Below are 17942 nucleotides of genomic sequence, written 5' to 3'. Positions count from 1 at the left end.
TTTCAAACATGAATGTAAGCAGCCCCCTGTAGGTGGGCTGGTCTGGTCAGCACTGTTCTAGAGTCTCTCCAGGCAAGTACAACATAGGTCTTTATTTCTGCCCGCTTTGCGCCCAAGTGGTGGGCTGTGCATGCCGTTTGTCCTTGTCGGTACTGAGACTTGACCTGGCTTCTCGCTTTTCATCCAGGCTCTGAGACACCCCCTTTATTCATCCCCTCTGCCTGTGGCCTCTGCTGGTCACCCAGGTTCCCTGGAGCCAGCCACTGTGGTGTGGTGGGGAGCCGGGCCCTGGAGGTGGGGCTGGCTGGGCGAGGGGCGGCCCGGGGGCCCCTGGGGTCAGGCTGAGGAGCAGGCTCGCCCTGAGCGCAGGGGCTGCCGAGTGCCGCGTCGGATGATACTCTTTGCTTCTGGGATGTCTGGCTTTCTCCTGCTGTGGGCTCAGCGCCCCTGCACGAGGCTGGGGATCCCGCCTGCTCCTCCCGCTGGGGCGGGGGTGTCAGTGTGTCCAGGGCAGGCCCTGCTGCGGACACCTGCGCGTGCTGCCTCAGGCACACTCACGCGCACTCATGCGCACACGGTGTCATATTTTCACAGTGAGTCTGTGGACACACGAGCACCCTCAGTCTCCCAGGATCTACATGGACACACACATGTGTGCGCCCGTTTCCATACACGGGTCCCCAGGGCACTGGTGCGTGCACACAGCCCATCACACACACACGTTTCCTCTCTCCCTCTCGGACGCCTCACCCTCCCTCCATCAGGCTCTCCCTCATCTCTCCCTGCAGTGACAACGCACCTGCAAAAGGGAACAAGAGCCCCTCACCGCCGCCTGATGGCTCTCCTGCTGCCACCCCTGAGATCAGAGTCAACCATGAGCCCGAGCCGGCTGGCGCGGCCACCCCCGGGGCCGCCCTCCCCAAGTCCCCGTCTCAGGTAGCTGCCTGTCTTGGTGGCCTGTCCCCTCCCTTGCTTCTTCCTGCTCTGCCGTCCCGGGTCCTTCCAGTCCCCTGTCCCTGCGGTCCTGGCCCCTCCCAGGGGCATCTGTGACAGTCTGGCGCCCCACCCTGCCGCCGCACCCCTTCTCCCCTCTCCCTGGCCTCTGGGCTGCTGAACGCACTCCATCTTTCTTTCTTGCGGAGACACAGGTCCCCGGGGCCTTCAGCCCCCAGAACATCCGGGTCTGCCGAGGTGGCTGCCTCTCCCTCTGCCTCACCTTCTTTCTTGCGGGGGTAGGGGGCTCCCAGGACCCTGAAAGGACCGGCAAGAGGAGGGGCTCGGGGAGGACCCTCCCCGCAACCCAGTTTCTTCCAGGTTTCTGCGGCAACCCCAGGAGGAGTGGGGTCCACTGTGCAGCCCCACCTGAGCCCCGATGGGCTGGCCGCGCCCCCCGCCCCCAGCCAGCCACTGGGCTCCCGGCTGCAGCTCGGCTGGTTGCAGGCCCGCTTCACAGCTGATTAGGAGAGCGATGCTAAGAGGGTGATGAGAGCGCACGCCCGACACTTACTCTGGGCCGCACCCGCGCCAGCCTTCCTGTATTTTCATTCATTGTCGTCACAGCAGCCTGTGAGGCGGATACTCATCGCCTCAGCTTGACAAGTGAGGAAACCCAGGCTTGGTGGGCAGCTGTGTGGCCCTCGGCGGGGCCCTGGCTGCACGCTGCCTCCATGGTGGCCTCCAGAGTCTGGACTGCAGCCGCCAGGGGGGTGGGGGCAGGGGGCCTGGGTGCCGGCCCTCGCTCAGCTCCCGCTTCTCTCCTCAGCGTCTCCAGCAAGGGCAGTGAGAGCCCGGCCCCCGCGTGGCCGCGGGCAGCCTGGCAGGCCCGTCTCGCCTCCCGCTCTGCCTTGCTCGCTCCTTTCTCTGCTCTCCCACTCCCCTGCCCTCTGACCCACCTCTCTCTGCGCAGGCTTCCTGACGGCCGGGCCTCGGCCGCTCCCGGGGGCCCCTGTGGTCTCCGTGTCGGAGTCTTGGGGGGCGGTGACTTTCCGTGTCTGTTCCGCGGTTGCTGGTGGGGCCGTGGCCGGGAGGTGACTAACCGTGGCTTTGTCTGTCTCCCCCACCCCCACGCTCCGCCGCGGCTTTCCACGCGGCCCCCTCACCTGCTGCCGACCCACAGCTTCGGAAAGGCCCACCAGTCCCTCCGCCTCCCAAACACACCCCGTCCAAGGAGGTCAAGCAGGAGCAGATCCTCAGCTTGTTTGACGACACGTTTGTCCCCGAGATCAGCGTGACCACCCCTTCCCAGGTCAGCCGCGGCCACCGCGGCCCAGCTCTCTCCCCTTCTCTTGCTCTTTCGGGACGTGCATGGCCTTCCCCTCCATCCCATGCCCTGTGCCTCTGCCTCGGGAGCCAGGAGGCCGGCCGCAGGGATTGGTTCTGAGCCTCCTTCTCGCACATCCGTCCACTCCCCCGCCCATCATTCTTCATTTCTCTCTGAGCATGTGGCCTAACGGAGGGACATTGGCAAATGGTCCTCATAGCGATGGCTGACTCAACAGTGGCCTCCTGTGTGGCCCAGAGGGGTGGGCGGCTCAGAGGAACTGGGCCAATCAGGGAAGCCTTCCTGGAGCAGGTGAAGTTTGCCGAGTGGCTATGAGCAGACACTGTGGAGCCAGAGGCGGCAGCTCGTGTATAGGCTGGGAGGGGTGGGAGGCAGGCTCAGGCAGGGCAGGAGCTCAGCGTCAGGTGAGGAGGCGACCGGACCAGTGCACAGTTCGGGAGCCCTCCAAGGCGGTGGCCGGGTCACAGAGCAGGGAGGCTGCTGTACCCGCCCTCGGAGGCATGCAGCGCCCTTTCCCAGATGGACGAAGGGAGGGCAGAGCAGGGAAGGTAGCCGTGCTGGCAGAGGCGGCGGGCTGCCTGTGGTCAGATCAGCTCACAGAGGCCGCAGTGCGCCGACCTCTCCAAGCCTGGCTTCCAGGCCTCCCTGTCTGGGCCGGGCTCACCTTTGGTGGAGGCCAGCCAGTCCCGAGCTGCACTGGGCCCCGCATTGCGGCGCTCCTGTGGGCTTGCCCTGCCAGGGGCCTCCCTCTGCACCAGCTCAGAGGCCTGGAGGGAGGGGCAGGGCTGGAGGGTGTGCGTGTGACCTAAGAGGCAGCTGGGAGCACAGGACAGCGTTTCCTGCTATGAAGGGCGGTGGCCGAGTGGGCGTCAAGCCCCCACAGGAGGACTTCGGATTAAGCTTGGAGCTTTCAATACAGGTGGCTGGGGGCAGGCCCCGGCTTGGGGACCAGGGAGGGAGCCCCTCTGCAGAGCGCGGCTGAGGCTGGCTCAAGGTGCTCCTGGGGTCTAGGGGAAACCACGACCTCCGGGCAGATTGCAGCTGAGGTGCTCGCCGCCTGGAGCCCGCCTCCGCCTCAGGGGCACGTAAGGGCTGGTAGACGCTGCTGGGGATGGCCATGGGGCGGGAGTGAGTCCACTTGGCCTGGGGCCTCTGAGCTCAGCCCCTTGTCCCCTGAGCTGCGGCTTGGCAACTCCAGTACTTCTCAGGACCCTGGTCTTGGGCCTCCCTGGACAGGCCACAGCTCAGCTGGGAAGGCCCTCCAGGAGTGCCCTGCCCATGCTCCCAGGTCTTGGGCCCTTCTAAATGGAGGACCTCGGGTGCCTTGGGCTGGAGGGCGAGCCCCATCACTTCTGGGCACCATCAAGGGGGTAGGGAGGGAGCTGGCTGCCCTGGGCTTGTGGGGCTGTGGCCCTTTCAGCTCTGCTTTGGGGGAGCACCCTGGGCCAAGGCAGGGCAGGCAGGGTACGCCCGGTCCCTGGGGTAGCCAGGGATGGGGATGCAGTTGAGCAAGCCATCCTCGTAGGGAGGCAGTGTGTCCACTGGACTGCTGCCGGTGGTGTGTCCTCCAGGGTGGCTCTGGGAAGACTTCTTCCGTGGTCGTCTGGCCCAGCTTACTAAGCAGCTGGCTTCTCACAGTGTGGGCAGTGCCACCACACTCTGGTCTCCTGGGGGCCGTGCCTGCTCCATGTACATCCCTGGGCTGTGCTCAGCCCCGCTGAATGGGAACCGTGGGGTGACTGGAGAGGGCCCTGCACTGTGAACACAGGTGCTTCTGTGTTGGGGACCCCCATGTTTACGACGGGGCTCCTGGGCAATGCGGAGAAGGCACTGGTGACCCACTTCAGTGTTCTTGCCTGGAGAATCCCAGGGACGGGGGAGCCTGTTGGGCTGCCGTCTATGGGGTCACAGAGTCGGACACGACTGACGCGACTTAGCAGCAGCAGCCTGGGCAATGTGTGCTGGCTCGGTCGGCCCTGAACTGGCTGGGGGTGGGTGTCACTGAGGGACCACCTGTCCATCTGGGACAGCCTGTGCCTGTGTAGGGCTCCTCTGAGCCAGAGGGGCTGAGTGGTCTTGTCCAGGCCGGACTGTGTCCTGGGCCGCTGCTGGAAGGAACACGAGATCAGGGGAGTTCTTGGGCCCGGGCACTAGGACATGTCCTCGGCCTGTGGGAAGGAGAGCGTTGGAGGCTTGGCATTGGTCTGGGGGTGGCTGCCCAGCTGAGGGCTGAGCTGGCCCCAGATGTGTCCTTGTGAGGGTGGGGCCGATGCCAGGCGTGCAGGATGGCCCTGCCCTTGTGTCTGCTGGTGTGTCTGGGAGAGGACCCTGCTGTGCGCGCCCTGGCTGAGCGCTTGCTGTCCGTCACTAACTGCCTTCCTCTCTGCCGCTGCTGCCAAGTTTGAGGCCCCGGGGCCTTTCTCGGAGCAGGCCAGTCTGCTGGACCTGGACTTTGACCCCCTCCCGCCTGTGGCAAGCCCTGTGAAGGCGCCCACGCCCTCTGGTCAGGTTGGTGTGAGCCCACCACTGCCCACGGGCCCACTGGCCTCTGGGCACCGGGGCCCGGGTTCATGTCTGCCCACCAACCTCCTTTGGGGGTTTTGGGGTCCCCGGGCCCTCCTCCCATTCACCGCCCTTCCCCTGGAGCCCTGGTCCCCGCTCTTGTCACCTCCCTTGGTCCTGACCACAGGTTAGAGAGAGACCCCTCAGGAGGTCAGCTGTGTACTCACCTGGCAACTCACACAGTCCATCCATCTAAGCACCCCGTTCCTCTCCCGGCGGCAGCCCTGGATGCGGGTGCGCCCTGGCCTGTGGGCTCGGTCTCCCTGTAGGTGTCCAGGACTCGGTCCTCTGGAGGCCTCAGAGCCTAGCTCTGTCTGCCCCACACCTACTGGGCTTGAGGGCCCTGGGGTGGGCCTGGGGTGGGGGCCCTGGGGACTGCTTGCCTGCCTGTCTCTAACCTTCGTGCTAACTGTCCTTCTCCCCTCTCTGCGCTCAGTCGATCCCGTGGGACCTCTGGGAGGTAAGCTGTGTTGGCTCTGTGCCCGCCCCTCAGGGGAGCCATGTGCTGTGTGTGCGGACCCGTCCCGCCGCGTGCTGCACCTGTTCACAGGTGCACGCGCACGCACAGCCCTGCTCACAGGCGCGCACGCGCACGGCCCTGCTCACCGGTGCGCGCGCACGCACGGCCATGTTCACAGGTGCACGCGCACACAGGGCCCTGTTCACAGGCGCGCGCACGCACGGCCCTGCTCACAGGCGCGCTCGCTCACGGCAGCGCCTCCCGCTGTGTCTGCCAGGTGGGGACCCTGTGCCTTCAGCCAGGCCCTTTGGGAAAGGGCTCCTCAGTTCAGCCTCTGAAGAGTTCCCCAGGGTGCAGCCCAGTTTTCAGGGGCTGTGAATGGCCCTAGATAGTGACCAGCTGGTCCCCAGGGTGGATGGGGTCTCCCTGTACTGGGCCCAGGTGTGGGGGCAGGGGGACCTCGGGGTGGAGACTCCTCGCCCCCCAGGGGTTTTCTGTCAGCAGAGGCCCCGCAGGGCAGTCGGACTAGCGAGCTGGTGGGACACAGGAGAGGAGAGACGATTTGAGGAGCAGGACAGGTGGCCTGAGGCCGGACGGGGGCCGTCATCACCGGGCGGCTCAGACACGGAGACTCGGGGGGCAGGGGGACACCCCACAGCTGGCGATGGCGCTCCTGCAGGAGCAAGAGGGGCTGGCGTGAAGGTGCCGGCAGCCCAGGCCTGGGGGCTTGTGAAGCTCCGCTGGAGGAGGCCAGAGGAAGTCTGGCGCCGGCGGGCAGCACCACTTCCCTGGCAGGGGCTGCGCTGCTGCGGCACATCCACACCTCCCTGCCCTCTGGGCACTCAGCTCGCAGTGTGGGCCGCTCACCACCTTCTTCTCTTGTCTCCCGCCCCGCCTGACACCTGCCCCCCTCGGCCCGGCCCTCCCTCCCCGTTCCCCCCGCTGGCCCGTCACTAGCCCACAGAGAGTCCAGCTGGCAGCCTGCCTTCCAGGGAGCCCAGCGCTGCCGAGGGCACATTTGCTGTGGCCTGGCCCAGCCAGACGGCCGAGCCGGGGCCTGCCCAAGTAAGTGCCCTGTCAGCGCCCCCACCCTCCCCTGCCTCTTGGGGTTGTAGCATGGAGGAAGAGCCCGGAGGAAGGGGCACAGGAGGGACCACGGTGGGACTGAGGGTGAGCCTTTAGCCGGGAGGCCCCTGGACGGGGCTCGTCTGTCACTCGTGCTGGAGTGGCACAGATCCGGTCAGCACCTCATCTGCTGGCCAACAGCAGCCTCCTAGTTCAGGCCTGCCGCGGTGGGAGGGAGGTGTGTTGAGATGGCCTCCTGGTTTACAGTGGGCACTTTCCAGAATTCTCCTTTAATCTTCACCCTAACCTAGACATTTCCCCCTTCTACCAATGAGGAGGTGGGGGCCAGGAGGGTTGAGTGATTGCTGCCAGAACTCAGACGTGGCTGCGTCTCAGAGCAGAGCCATATCCGCCTGATTGCAGCGGGGCAGCGTCCGCGGTACCCTGCCTGGGCCCTCACCATGGGAGCCCAGGTGTGAGGGGCCAGTGGGGCTGAGCAGGTGGGAAGAAGGAAGCTGAGGCTCGACCAGGGTTTGGTCTTAGAAGGCAGAGCCTGTGAGGGGGCCCAGGGACCTGTGCTGGGCTTCTCAGTAGCTTGGGGTCCGGGGTCTGTGTGCCTGCCAGCGCCTGCTCCAGCTGCTTCCCATGCCCAGGGCCTTTCCTTCAGGGGCTCCCTGTACTGGACAGAAACACTGGCCCTCTGCAGCGTCTCCTTGTTCTGGCCGGCACGCCCTGTCTTGCGTCTGACCCCACGTGGCATTTATGTTGCAGCCAGCGGAGGCCTCGGAGGCGGCTGGAGCCGAGGAGCCGGGGGAGCCGACCGCAAGTGAAGCAGCCTCCGTAAGATGCCAGGGACCCAGGCCCTGTGACTCCTCCCCGCCGCCCGCGGCTCCCTAGCCCCGTGTCTTGCTCTGTGCTGGTCCAGGTCACAGTTCCTGTCGAGGAACCTGGAGGCCCGCTGGTCTGGCGTCAGGCGCAGACACGCCCCCTCCTCTGCCGGCGCGGCCGCCCTCCGGGCCCCCCTCCCGCCTCCACTGACCTGCTCTCCTCCCCCGCCAGAGCTCTCTCCCCGCGGTGGTTGTGGAGACCTTCCCGGCAGCTGTGAATGGCACGGTGGAGAGCGGCAGCGGGGCAGGGCGTCTGGACCTGCCCCCGGGGTTCATGTTCAAGGTGAGTCTGGCCTGCTGACCTGCAATCTCCTTGGACCCTAGGCTATGGGGGTGGCCCACACCCATCCCACGCCTCTCCCCCGCTGCTCCCCAGTTGTGAGCTGGTGTCCCAGCCCTGTTCCTGCTGCTTTCACTTGCTCCCGGCGCCCATGGGCCTGCAGGAGGGACAAAGGTCGACGAGGGAAGGGGTGTCAGCTTTACCCCACCCTCTGCAGGTGCAGGCCCAGCACGACTACACGGCCACTGACACGGACGAGCTGCAGCTCAAGGCTGGGGATGTGGTGCTGGTGATCCCCTTCCAGAACCCGGAGGAGCAGGTGAGGCCGACTCTGCGGGAGGCACGGCGGCCAGCAGGGGGCAGCAGAGCCCCGCCAGCCAGCCTGTGGTCTCTGCCCACCGCCGAGCATTTGTTTCCCTTCCGTCCCTGCGGCCCGCAGGGCTCCCCTTGGCTGTTCGCGCTCTTCTTCCCATCTCAGCCTCTCACTTCCTGCCTCCTGCTTCCTCCTCCCCTCGGGCTTGGTCTGCCTTCCCCCGGGCTCTCTGCACCGCAGTTCCTTCGTCATCTTCTCCCTTCCCTGCCCCTCCGCGGTCACCCTCCTCCAGGACAGGACCCCTGGCTGCCTCTCCATGGGCCAGGCTGGCCCTGCCCTTTCCACAAGGACCGCACACTTCCCTGCCCAAGAGTCTCCAGCCCTGTCCCCCGCTGGTCCTCACCCCGAAGCATCCCAGACCCTTCTGCTGCGGCCTTGCCTTGTTAGTGAGCGTCCTCAGAGTAGGTCCCATCGGTCCTGGGAGGCTCAGCGTGGGACAGAACTGCCCCACTAGGTCCGGGGCAGGCTGCCTAGTTCAGATTGCCGGGCCCCTCAGCAGGAGCCCTTGACTGTGGGGCACTGACGGTGCTGTGCGGGTGCCCATGTGGGTATCCAGGTGGCAGCCATGGTGCGGAGCAGGCCTGGCGGGACTCCTCAGCTCTTCGTCATCAACACGTCTGTGTGATTTAATTATCAGAGTGACTGAGTCGGGGAGGGCCGGGTGTGGGGTCAGGCCAGCCTGGCTGGGGCGTCCTGGGTACTTTTTGAGCCCACCGTGGGCTGGGAGCTTTGCATAAGAAGGCTTTCCTGGGCCTGGTGCTGAATCAGCTAATTCTCCTAAAGCCCCAGGTCTCCGCTGATCTCCCTGGTGGGCCAACCCTGGGCTGGGCGGGGTTCTCAGGAGCAGAGTCCTGGTCCACCAGCACACAGCGGGAACCATCTGTGATGGGTAGATGTGGCTCACTTAGGACCCACACAGGGTGTAGGACAAGGCAGGTAATCAGGTGGGTAGGTCCCAGGGATGGCCCAGCTGCAGGGGCAGCAGTGGCCTTGGCTTCAGGCAGGGTGTGTGGTCACCGCAGGCCCAGGGTCAGGGCTTGTCAGGGCTTGAATGGATGATCCCTGTGAGGGGTCAGTATTAAAGCAAAGGTCAGGTTCAACTTGGAGGGCTTGGTGGAACACCTCAGGTCCCTCTAGAAGCTTTTAAGTGGTCAGTGCTCTGTAGAGCTTTCTGGCATTGTTTGTAGAAGGCCGGAAGGACAGCTGATATGCTCCTTGGTGATGTCCTCTGTGGTCACCAGCCATGGAGAAGCTCTTTGGTGGGGGGCTGAGGGAGTTGTTTAGAGGCGTTTGGACCAGTGCAGCAGTCAAGCTGTCTTTCTGCAGTGAGGAGGACTCACCAAACAACAAAGAGTTAAATCTGCCTACTGAAGGCTGGGATGACTCCTGGGGGTGGGGGGTGTCAGTTTGGGTCTTAAAAGCAGGAAGTGCTGCTCGGCAGAGGTGTCCTAAGGCGGGTCTGCAGCCTAGAGGAAATTGAGCAGGCACAAGGAGGGCCCACCCTGTAGGTGTGAATGCCCTCCTCCCCCTGCAACCGTTGCTTGCCTCCCCTCAGGATGAAGGCTGGCTCATGGGTGTGAAGGAGAGTGACTGGAACCAGCACAAGGAACTGGACAAGTGCCGGGGCGTCTTCCCCGAGAACTTTACCGAGCGAGTACAGTGAGAGTGCAGCTGGTGGAGCTCTGGGCGCCTGAAGAACAGCACCTTCTCCCGAAAAATGTGTGTTTCTTTCTTTCTGTTTTGTTTTTGTTTTTAAACTTTCGAGAAGTAAAGGGAAATTGAGAGGAGAGACCTAAGCCAGGAGGTGTTCTCCCAAAGATGAGGTTGTTTTCCAAAGAGCCTGGTTTCGGCGAGTCCGGCAGAGTCACCAGTGTTCCTGAAGCTGCTGTGTTCCCTAGTTGAGCTCCTGGCCGCCTCCCCCGTCCTCGCCCATTGGGCGTCACCGCCCCCGCAGCTTGTGTACCCGGCCACGGGGCGGGGCCTGGGGGCCACCGAGCCACCGTGCTTGCCTGAAGCTTGGGCTGTGCCGCCTGGGCCAGGGTCTCCTTCCCTGGCAGCTGCCGTGGGTGGGGCCCAGGGTCTCCAGAGACTTCAGGCCCCGTCACCAGCCTGGCCTAGCCCAGCCCCGCAGGTGTCTGTGTGCTGTTTGAAAATAAATCTTAGTGTTCAAAACAAAATGAAACCAACAAAAACTGACAGAAGCACTCAGAAAGCGTGTGTTTATTTTTTCCCCTCCATTTCTGTCTGCCATGTGGGCTTCCCTTGTGGCTCAGCTGGTAAAGAATCTGCCTGCACTGCAGGAGACCTGGGTTTGATCACTGGGTTGGGAGGATCCTCTGGAGAAGGGAACGGCTACCCACTCCTGTATTCTGGCCTAGAGAATTCCACGGACTGTATAGTCCACGGGGTTGCAAAGAGTCGGACGCAACTGAGCAGCTTTTACTTTCCATCTGCCATGCAGTGGCGCTGTGATTATCTGTGCTTTTGTCCTGGGACAGCCTATCCCACAGGCCCTATGTTTTGGACAGCCCCCTGCCGGGGTGTGACCTCTACTTTCTTTTGAGTTCCCCTGGGCTTCAGCCCCATTCACTGATGTTTTCACTGGTAGTTGGCTGGAGTGTAGGACATGGGGACCTGGTGACAGGAAGGGCAGATAAGCGTGCCAAGGAGGCTGCTGGGTGCTGTCCTCAGAAATGTTATTTAACAGGGAGAACTCAGGAGGCAGTCCCAGGACTGCATTTCGCAGATGTGGTATCAGGCCCAAGGAGGGGTGGGAGTAAACCTGGACAGTTGGCCCCCAGGCTCAAGAAGGCCTGAGCATGATGGGCACGCTTCCCTCTCTCCCCACCTGCCTGCCTTTCCAGCATCAGGGCCTGCACTGCATGTAGCCCGGATCTCCAGCGCCATCGGGGTACCTGAACTGCACACACAGCAGTGGCCTGGGTCCTTTCTGAGGGTCATGGAGTTGTGCTCCTGGGCCTGGGGGCCAGCCTGGGCTTCCAGGGGCAGGGATTTATGTCTGTGTAAATCTGTTCTATGGGAAAAGCAGGTGAAGGGGATGCCTGTCAGAACCTTAGTTTTAGTTTTGGGTAAAGCTCCTGAGCTTTGTTTCCGGTGGCAGCATTGTCACTGCTGGAGCTCCGCCTTGTCCTGTGGCCAACAGTGTTGGCTCTGTCAGCCAGGATTCCTGTGAGCAAAGCAGTTAAGGAAGGGGGAGTGGGGAGCTCATTTCTAGGTGTCCCTGTTAGAAAACTTAGCTTTTCCCTTCCTTCCTCCCTCCCTCCTCCCTCCCTCCCTCCCTCCCTTCCTTTCTCCATATTGACAGGTTAATTTTCTTGCCCAAGGCCACACAGCTCATTGGTCGTGGAACCAAGCTTGAAGCCCAGACCTAGCAATCTCCAGTGAGCTTCCAAACCTGGGGTTCCGTGCCCCGGGATAGTGGGCGATCTGCCTCCAAGGTGCCAACATGAGAGTCTTCACTCTTATGTCATGATGAAAAATTTTTATTCAGTAGGAAATATTCACATTAGGTTTCTCACAAGATGAGATTCAGCTGGTGGGGTACTGTGCCCGGAAGAGCCCTGCTCTGTCACAGGTGGGGCCTGGAGGGAACATCTTGTGGGAGGGGGGTGGGAACTGGCTTTGCAGAGAGAGCTCCAGGGGTAGGACCTGGTGTGGTGATCCTGCCCAAATGAGTAAGCAGCAGGTTAGCGGTCTGAGCTGCACCGAGTGTCTGGGAGCTGGTACACCTCCAGGCGTGTGTCAGTGAAGAGAGCTGAGAGGTGGACAGGTTACACTTGTGGGCCTTCTCTCCCCCTTCTCAAGGCCTCAGATGCCCCTGTCCCATCTCAGGGCCTCCCCTAGCCGCACTTCCCTCCAGCCAGCTCCCCAGGCCTTCCACAGTGACTTGGACACTGTCCAGCCTGCTGGCCCCCTTCTCTTCATTCTTGGCTGGATTTGGTAACCACGCTGGCCTTACTCCCCTTGGTTCCACTGGCCTGCAGAGGCTTGGCCCTGCCTCTGGAACTTTTAAGTATTCACACCTCTAGCCTCCCCCACCACCAACACCAGGCTCTCACTCTGCAGGGATGTTGTGACCGAACTTCGGGTTCGTTGGCTCAGCAAGCCTCGACTGGGTGTCTTCAGTGTCCAAGGTGGGTGGGCACTTGGACTGCAGCTCAGGCCCTCTGAGATGCTCTTGGGAAAACTTCATTGCCTGAAGCCCCCAGCAAATCTTTGTCTCATTGGCCTGAACTGGGTCAGGTCCCCAGTGCTGAACCAGGGGTGGGACCTCTAGGGTGGACCAGGGCTGGGCTAGGGGAGACAGGACATGCGAATCAAAATCTGGATATAGTTTCCAAGAAGAGGGATGGATTTGGGGAACTCAAACCACTGACTGTGCGCTCTGTGATGGCTTCCCATGAGACCCAGGGAACGTGCCTGGATGGAGATCACGGGTGTGTGTGAGTGTGTGTGAATGTGTGTATGGGTGTGTGAGAGTGTGAATGTGTGTATGTGTATGGGTGTGTGAATGTGAATATGTATGTGTGTGAATGTGTGTGTGTGTGTGAATGTGTATGTGTGTGTGTCTGTGTGAAAGTGTGTGTGAATATGTGTGTGTGTATGTATGTGTGAATGTGTATGAGTGTGTGAATATGTGTGTGTGTGTGAATGTGTGTGAATGTGTATGGTGTGTGTGTGTCTGTGTGAAAGTGTGAATGCGTGTGTGTGTGAGAGTGTGTGTGTGAGTGTGTGTGTGAATGTGTGTGTATGTGTGTGTGTGTGTGAATGTGTATGTGTGTGTGTCTGTGTGAAAGTGTGTGTGAATATGTGTGTGTGTGTGAATGTGTGTGAATGTGTATGGTGTGTGTGTGTCTGTGTGAAAGTGTGTGAGTGTGTGTGTGTGAATGTGTGTCTGTGTGAAAGTGTGTGTGAATATGTGTGTGTATGTGAATGTGTGTGTGAATGTGTGTGTGAATGTGGGTGTGTGTGAGTGTGAATGTGTGTATGTGTGTGTCTGTGTGAAAGTGTGAATGCGTGTGTGTGTGTATGTGTGTGTGTGTGTGAAATTGTGTGAATATGTGTGAGTGCGTGTGTGTGTATGTGAATGTGAGTGTGTGTGAATGTGTGTGTGAGTGTATGTGTGTGTGTGTGAGAGAGAGAGATTATATGACACTTGGGAGATCCTGGTTTATTCACCCCATCCAATCTATCTCGGACTGATCTCAATGAGGTCAGCATGTGACTGGCAAACAACCCATGAAAGGCTGTTCTTTGTATTCAAGGACTAATGTTCACCTGACCCTCCCCTGCACCCCCAGAGATAGAACCTTTCCCCCCCACTGGAGAAGGTGTGTACTGTGACCTTCACCAGCCATTTGGAGACTTGAGGCTGGGGGTCTGCACCACCTGGCTTCATATGGGAGGGGGCATCTTTGCTGGAGGTCCCTGGGAGCTGAGGCATCTGAGGCCCACTTCAGAAGGAAGCAGGCGGAAGCGTAGGTGAGTCTGGGGGTCAGATCAGTGGGATTGGAGGGGCCTGGAGCTCAGGAGAGAGGCCAGACTGAGGGCCAGGATGGTGGAGACGGGCCGGAGGAAAGAAGAGGGTGCCTGGGAGAGGGGTGTGCCCTGGGGCGGGTGGGCCAACCATAGCATCCAGTGGAGGGGGGTGAGGAGGTTTCATGGAGATGGGATGCTGAGGAGCTGTGAAATGCCTTCCTGTAAGAAGAGTCCCCTAGTAATCAGTGATGTTGAGCATCTTTTCATGGACCTCTTGGCCATCTGTCTGTCTTCTTTGGAGAAATGTCTGTTTAGGTCTTATGCCCATTTTTTTTTTTTTGATGGGGCTATTTGTTGTTTTGATGTTGAGCTGCATGAGCTGTTGGTATATTTTAGAGATTAATCCTTTGTCAGTTGCTTCGTTTGCAAATATTTTCTACCATTCTGAGGATTGTCTTTTTGTTTTGTTTATGGTTTCCTCTGCTGTGCAGAAGCTCTTAAATTTAATTAGGTCCCTATTAGCGTGGCAGAAATAAAGATGCAGATGTAGCCAGTGGGCCTGTGGACTTGGGGTGGGGGATGAGGCGTTGAGGTAAACGGAGAGGTTAGGATCGACATATATACACTGCTATCTGTAGAGCAGACAGCGGGAAGCCGCTGTACAGCACAGCTTGGTGCTCTGTGATGACCTGGATGAGTGGATGGCGTGGAGGGAGGTGCTAAAGGGGGGCCTGTGTGTACATCTGGCTGATTCACTTCCTTGTACAGCAGAAACTAATGCAACATTGTAAAGCAATTTTTCTCCAGGTAAAAAAAAAGAACGCTTGTGGCTGGTGAGTCCAGAGACGATGGAAAGAGCAGGCAAGAAAGCCCGGCCTGGCCTGCCCTTGGACCCCTGGGGGTCTGGGAAGCAACCGCTGTGGGCCTGCCTGAGAGCACAGGCGGGCCACTGCTGCCTCTCCAGCACTGGCTCTGGCTGTGCAGACGGACAAATCGCTGAGGAAGGCCCTTCTCAGTATAACTGACAAGGATAAATAACAGTGAGCTCAGAAGCCACCTTCCTGGACACCCCTGATTACAGATGAGCATCCTGACTGCTGGCAGGGAGAGTGGGGAAGAGACCTCCCTGGTACCCAGCCAGCCAAGGTCAGCTCACAGTGGGTAGACATGGATGCCAGGTCTTGGAATCTCAGGGTGGGCAGAGGCTCTGTCAACTCACATCCCTGTGCCTTGCCTTGTGTGAACTGCCGAGGTGACGAGGAAAGAGCCCCAACTCTTCCCACAAGGAGGTGATAAGCCTGTGGTGGGTCAAGGTTCACACACACAGGCCATCCGAGAGCCATGGCAGTGGAATTCCTCCTTTGGAAGCCGATAGGATGCCCCATTCTTACTCTGGTGGGTCTACAGGGCAGAATGGGCTGGGAAACTTGTAGAAGGTCATCCTTCATTGGGAGCTGGCAAACCCAACTCTGTGGTTTCAGGCCAGTGTCCGCATCCAAGCTTCAGGTGCGGATGTCTAACTGCCCATCTTCCTGATGGCCATGCATCTCTAAACTGGGCTGGTCAAACCCAGGGCAGGCTGGTCAAAGCCCAGACGCTGCAGGGTCTTCACCTGATACTCAGATGCTCCTTCTTCCCAACTGAACTCTGATTTTGTTCAGGGTACCAGTCAACTCCCTTGAAGTCACTCAGCCTTCCTCACAGCTATGTGTGGCCTTTCAACATAGTTTTGGCCAACGAGATGAGGGAGGGCATCTTTTCTCCCCAAAGTCAAAGCCTTCTTAAGAGAAGGGCCCTTGGGAATTCCCTGGTGGGCCAGTGGTTAGAACTTGGCAATCTTACTGGGCTCAATCCCTGGTCAGGGAACTAGGGTCCTGCAAACTGCAGGCACAGCCAAAAAAAGGAAAATTAGAGAAGGGCCCTTGCCTCTCTCCTTGCTTGGAATGAAGCAAGCCCATCATGTTGGTGGGTTTTCTATTACCAGGATGGTCCTGGTAGCTTGGTGCTCCTGTGCCTGTCACCAAGCCCCCTGCAGGCCTCTTAAAGAGCTCTAAACCCCTTTCCTCCCTACCCTGCCCCCCGCCCCCAGCTCAGGCCTGTCGCCTCCTCCTGCAGGAACGTGACAGGTGGTGTCCCAGCCCACCTTGCTGCCTCTAGCTGATGCCTGAAGCAGACCAGGGCTGCCAGTGAGATTTTTCAGGAACTAATTTCTGATCAAATCGCTCTTCTTTTTAAAGTCTCCATTTTCCCCACAAACCCAATCCCTCACCCAGGCCCTTAGGGTCTGGTTCCTGACTATCTCTCCATCCCATCTTCTTCAGCTCCCTGCTTTGAATTTGCTGTCTGGAGCACAGGCAAACCGCCTGGCCTCTCTGGCTGTTAACTCCGCTTCGCTCTGCTCTGCTGTGCCCTAATGCCCTGCAGAGATGTGCTCTCCCCCACCACTGACCCTGAGCCTGTAGCATCTGCATATCTATCTAGTCCTAGGTGTTGGCTGCCTCCTCTGAGCTTTGACCCCCACCCCCACCTGTCCATCTGTCTGTCAGGGCCCTTGGCACTTGCATCATGTGTAGGGGGTGGAACTATCCCCTCCTCTGCCCGAGGCTTCGCCTCGAGGTCTAGGCTGGAGTGTTCAGAGTGCTGGGCTTCCCCACTCTTTGCTCAGTGCCTGCCAAGCAACTACCATGTCTGCTATTGCAGAAGCTACAGGTCATTGTTTAGTAAACCTGGAATAAATGAGTCATACTCTCATCCCCCTAGACAGGCCACCTGTTTAATTTTTGCCTGTTTTGATCTGTGGTTTTTAAAACTCCAGAGCAGACTGGTGATTCTCTTGGCCACATTTCCCTTGTGGCCTTGGTCACCACGTCTGAGATATCTCAGCTCTCGGTGGGCTCTGATCCTGCCACAGCTGACTTCTGTCCATGTCAGCCTGTGTCCTAATGTGAGTTATGCCTGACACCCAGGGCGATGGAAGCAAGTCCCGAACTGCTCAGAACCCTCAGGGGACCTCCCCTAGTCTGCTTAGAGGCTTTGAAGCCAACTCCTCCAGATTTAAGTCAGGAGGTTGTGATAAAATTTCTGAACCCCACCAGTCAATCCTAAAGGAAATCAGTCTTGAATATTCATTGGAAGGACTGATGCTGAAGCTGAAGCTCCAATACTTTGGCCACCTGTTGTAAAGAACTGACTCATTGGAAAAGACCCTGATGCTGGGAAAGATTGAAGGCAAGAGAAGGGGATGACAGAGGATGAGTTGGTTGGATGGCATCACCCACTCAATGGACATGAGTTTGAGTAAGCTCTGGGAGTTGGTGAAGGACAGGGAAGCCTGGCATGCTGCAGTCCATGAGGTCACAGAAAGTCAGACCAACTTGGCAAATGACCAACAACAAAAACAAAGCCAGCCTCCTGCAGAGCTCCACGCTCCTCAGATGGTCTCCTCTGGAAGGCTGGCTTCCCCTCTTTGACACCCCCCTTCATCTGCTAATCTTTCTCTATTTTGTTCACAAGGATTTCTTGAGAGCTCATGAGATCCTAAGGCAAAGATTGAATTTTAAGATGTGTGTCCATAATTTTTTCAGCCAACAGTTCATCCAAGTGAACATTTATCTTTGAAAATAGTGTGTTTTGCAGAATCAGACTCATGGATGCAGAGAACAGACTTGTGGTTTTGCCAAGGGGGAGGGGGAGGAAGGATGGATTGGGAGTTTGGGATTAGCAGATGCAAGCTATAATATATAGAAAAGATCAAAAACAAGGTCCTACTGTAGAGCACAAGGAGCTATATTCAGTATTCTGTATAAAACATGAAGGAAAATAATATAAAAAAGAATGTATATATGTATAATGAACCACTGCTATACAGTAGAAACGAACACACACTGTGAATCAGCCAAACTGCAACAAAAAATAATAGTGTATTTGGTGTATGTGTCCTTATTCCAACAAAAGACTACACTTGTTCAGCATATTCTGGGATTTCCTTTCGGGGAGCATGTTCAGACCACAGAAACGTGAGTGGAAGTTTTCTGTGTTGGAAGATTATCCTCTTCTGTAGCGGAATTTCAGTTTGTGTGTGATAGGAAGAAAATTTCCATCAGAAAATTTGTCTACAGTTAGCAGCTGGAATGGATTAAACTAAGAGAAAGCAAAAAATTCCTCTGAATGAGGAAAAAGGTCCTTTGTTGGAAAAAGCATCTGTAGATCTTGTTTGATTTGCTTGGGTCTAACCTCGGTTTCTCCCCTCACTCACAGGCTGCAAGGAAAGAGACAGAGGTGAATTGTTCTGCACAAGGAAGTACTTTCCCTCTGCCTGTGGGGGAGGAGGATGGGGGTGGGGCCCTCAGGAGGGGGTGGTGGAGAGAGAGGCGGGGAGGGGTCTGGAGGGAGAGGGGCCTGAGGATGCAGGAAGTCAGGCCCAAGAACCGGCGGCAAGAACATTCATGGCAGCGAATCCTTGCATCTGCGAGACATTGAAAACTAGCATTCAATTTGTTTCTAATTCTGTGTGGGTGTGCTCAGTGTGTCTGCTC

The 17942-nt window shown here is 58.8% G+C and overlaps 1 protein-coding gene across 13 annotated transcripts in view; it reads left to right on the top strand.

Moving 5' to 3' along the window:
* BIN1 (bridging integrator 1) overlaps positions 1–10109 on the top strand; it is a 56097-nt gene extending 45988 nt beyond the window's left edge. For 4 of the 13 annotated variants that reach the window (XM_055397121.2, XM_055397120.2, XM_088830928.1 and 1 more), the window contains 7 exons: positions 789–936; positions 2117–2245; positions 6261–6368; positions 7140–7208; positions 7428–7538; positions 7753–7854; positions 9464–10109. In XM_055397121.2, coding sequence (XP_055253096.2) covers positions 789–936; positions 2117–2245; positions 6261–6368; positions 7140–7208; positions 7428–7538; positions 7753–7854; positions 9464–9571 — 775 coding nt within the window. In that variant the 3' untranslated portion in view covers positions 9572–10109. Of the gene's footprint in view, positions 1–788; positions 937–2116; positions 2246–4681; positions 4790–5279; positions 5304–6260; positions 6369–7139; positions 7209–7427; positions 7539–7752; positions 7855–9463 lie in introns of all 13 variants that reach the window. The other 9 variants (XM_088830951.1, XM_088830958.1, XM_055397125.2 and 6 more) reach the window with 5 other exon arrangements.
* The last annotated feature ends 7833 nt before the right edge of the window (positions 10110–17942 follow it).

Source organism: Moschus berezovskii, chromosome 2 (assembly GCF_049115385.1).
Source record: "Moschus berezovskii isolate FMDL1 chromosome 2, NW_MosBer_1.0, whole genome shotgun sequence".
NCBI classification, from domain to species: domain Eukaryota; kingdom Metazoa; phylum Chordata; class Mammalia; order Artiodactyla; family Moschidae; genus Moschus; species Moschus berezovskii.
The sequence above is the reverse complement of the archived record's forward strand: the minus strand, read 5'-3'. Positions and strand labels throughout refer to the sequence as shown.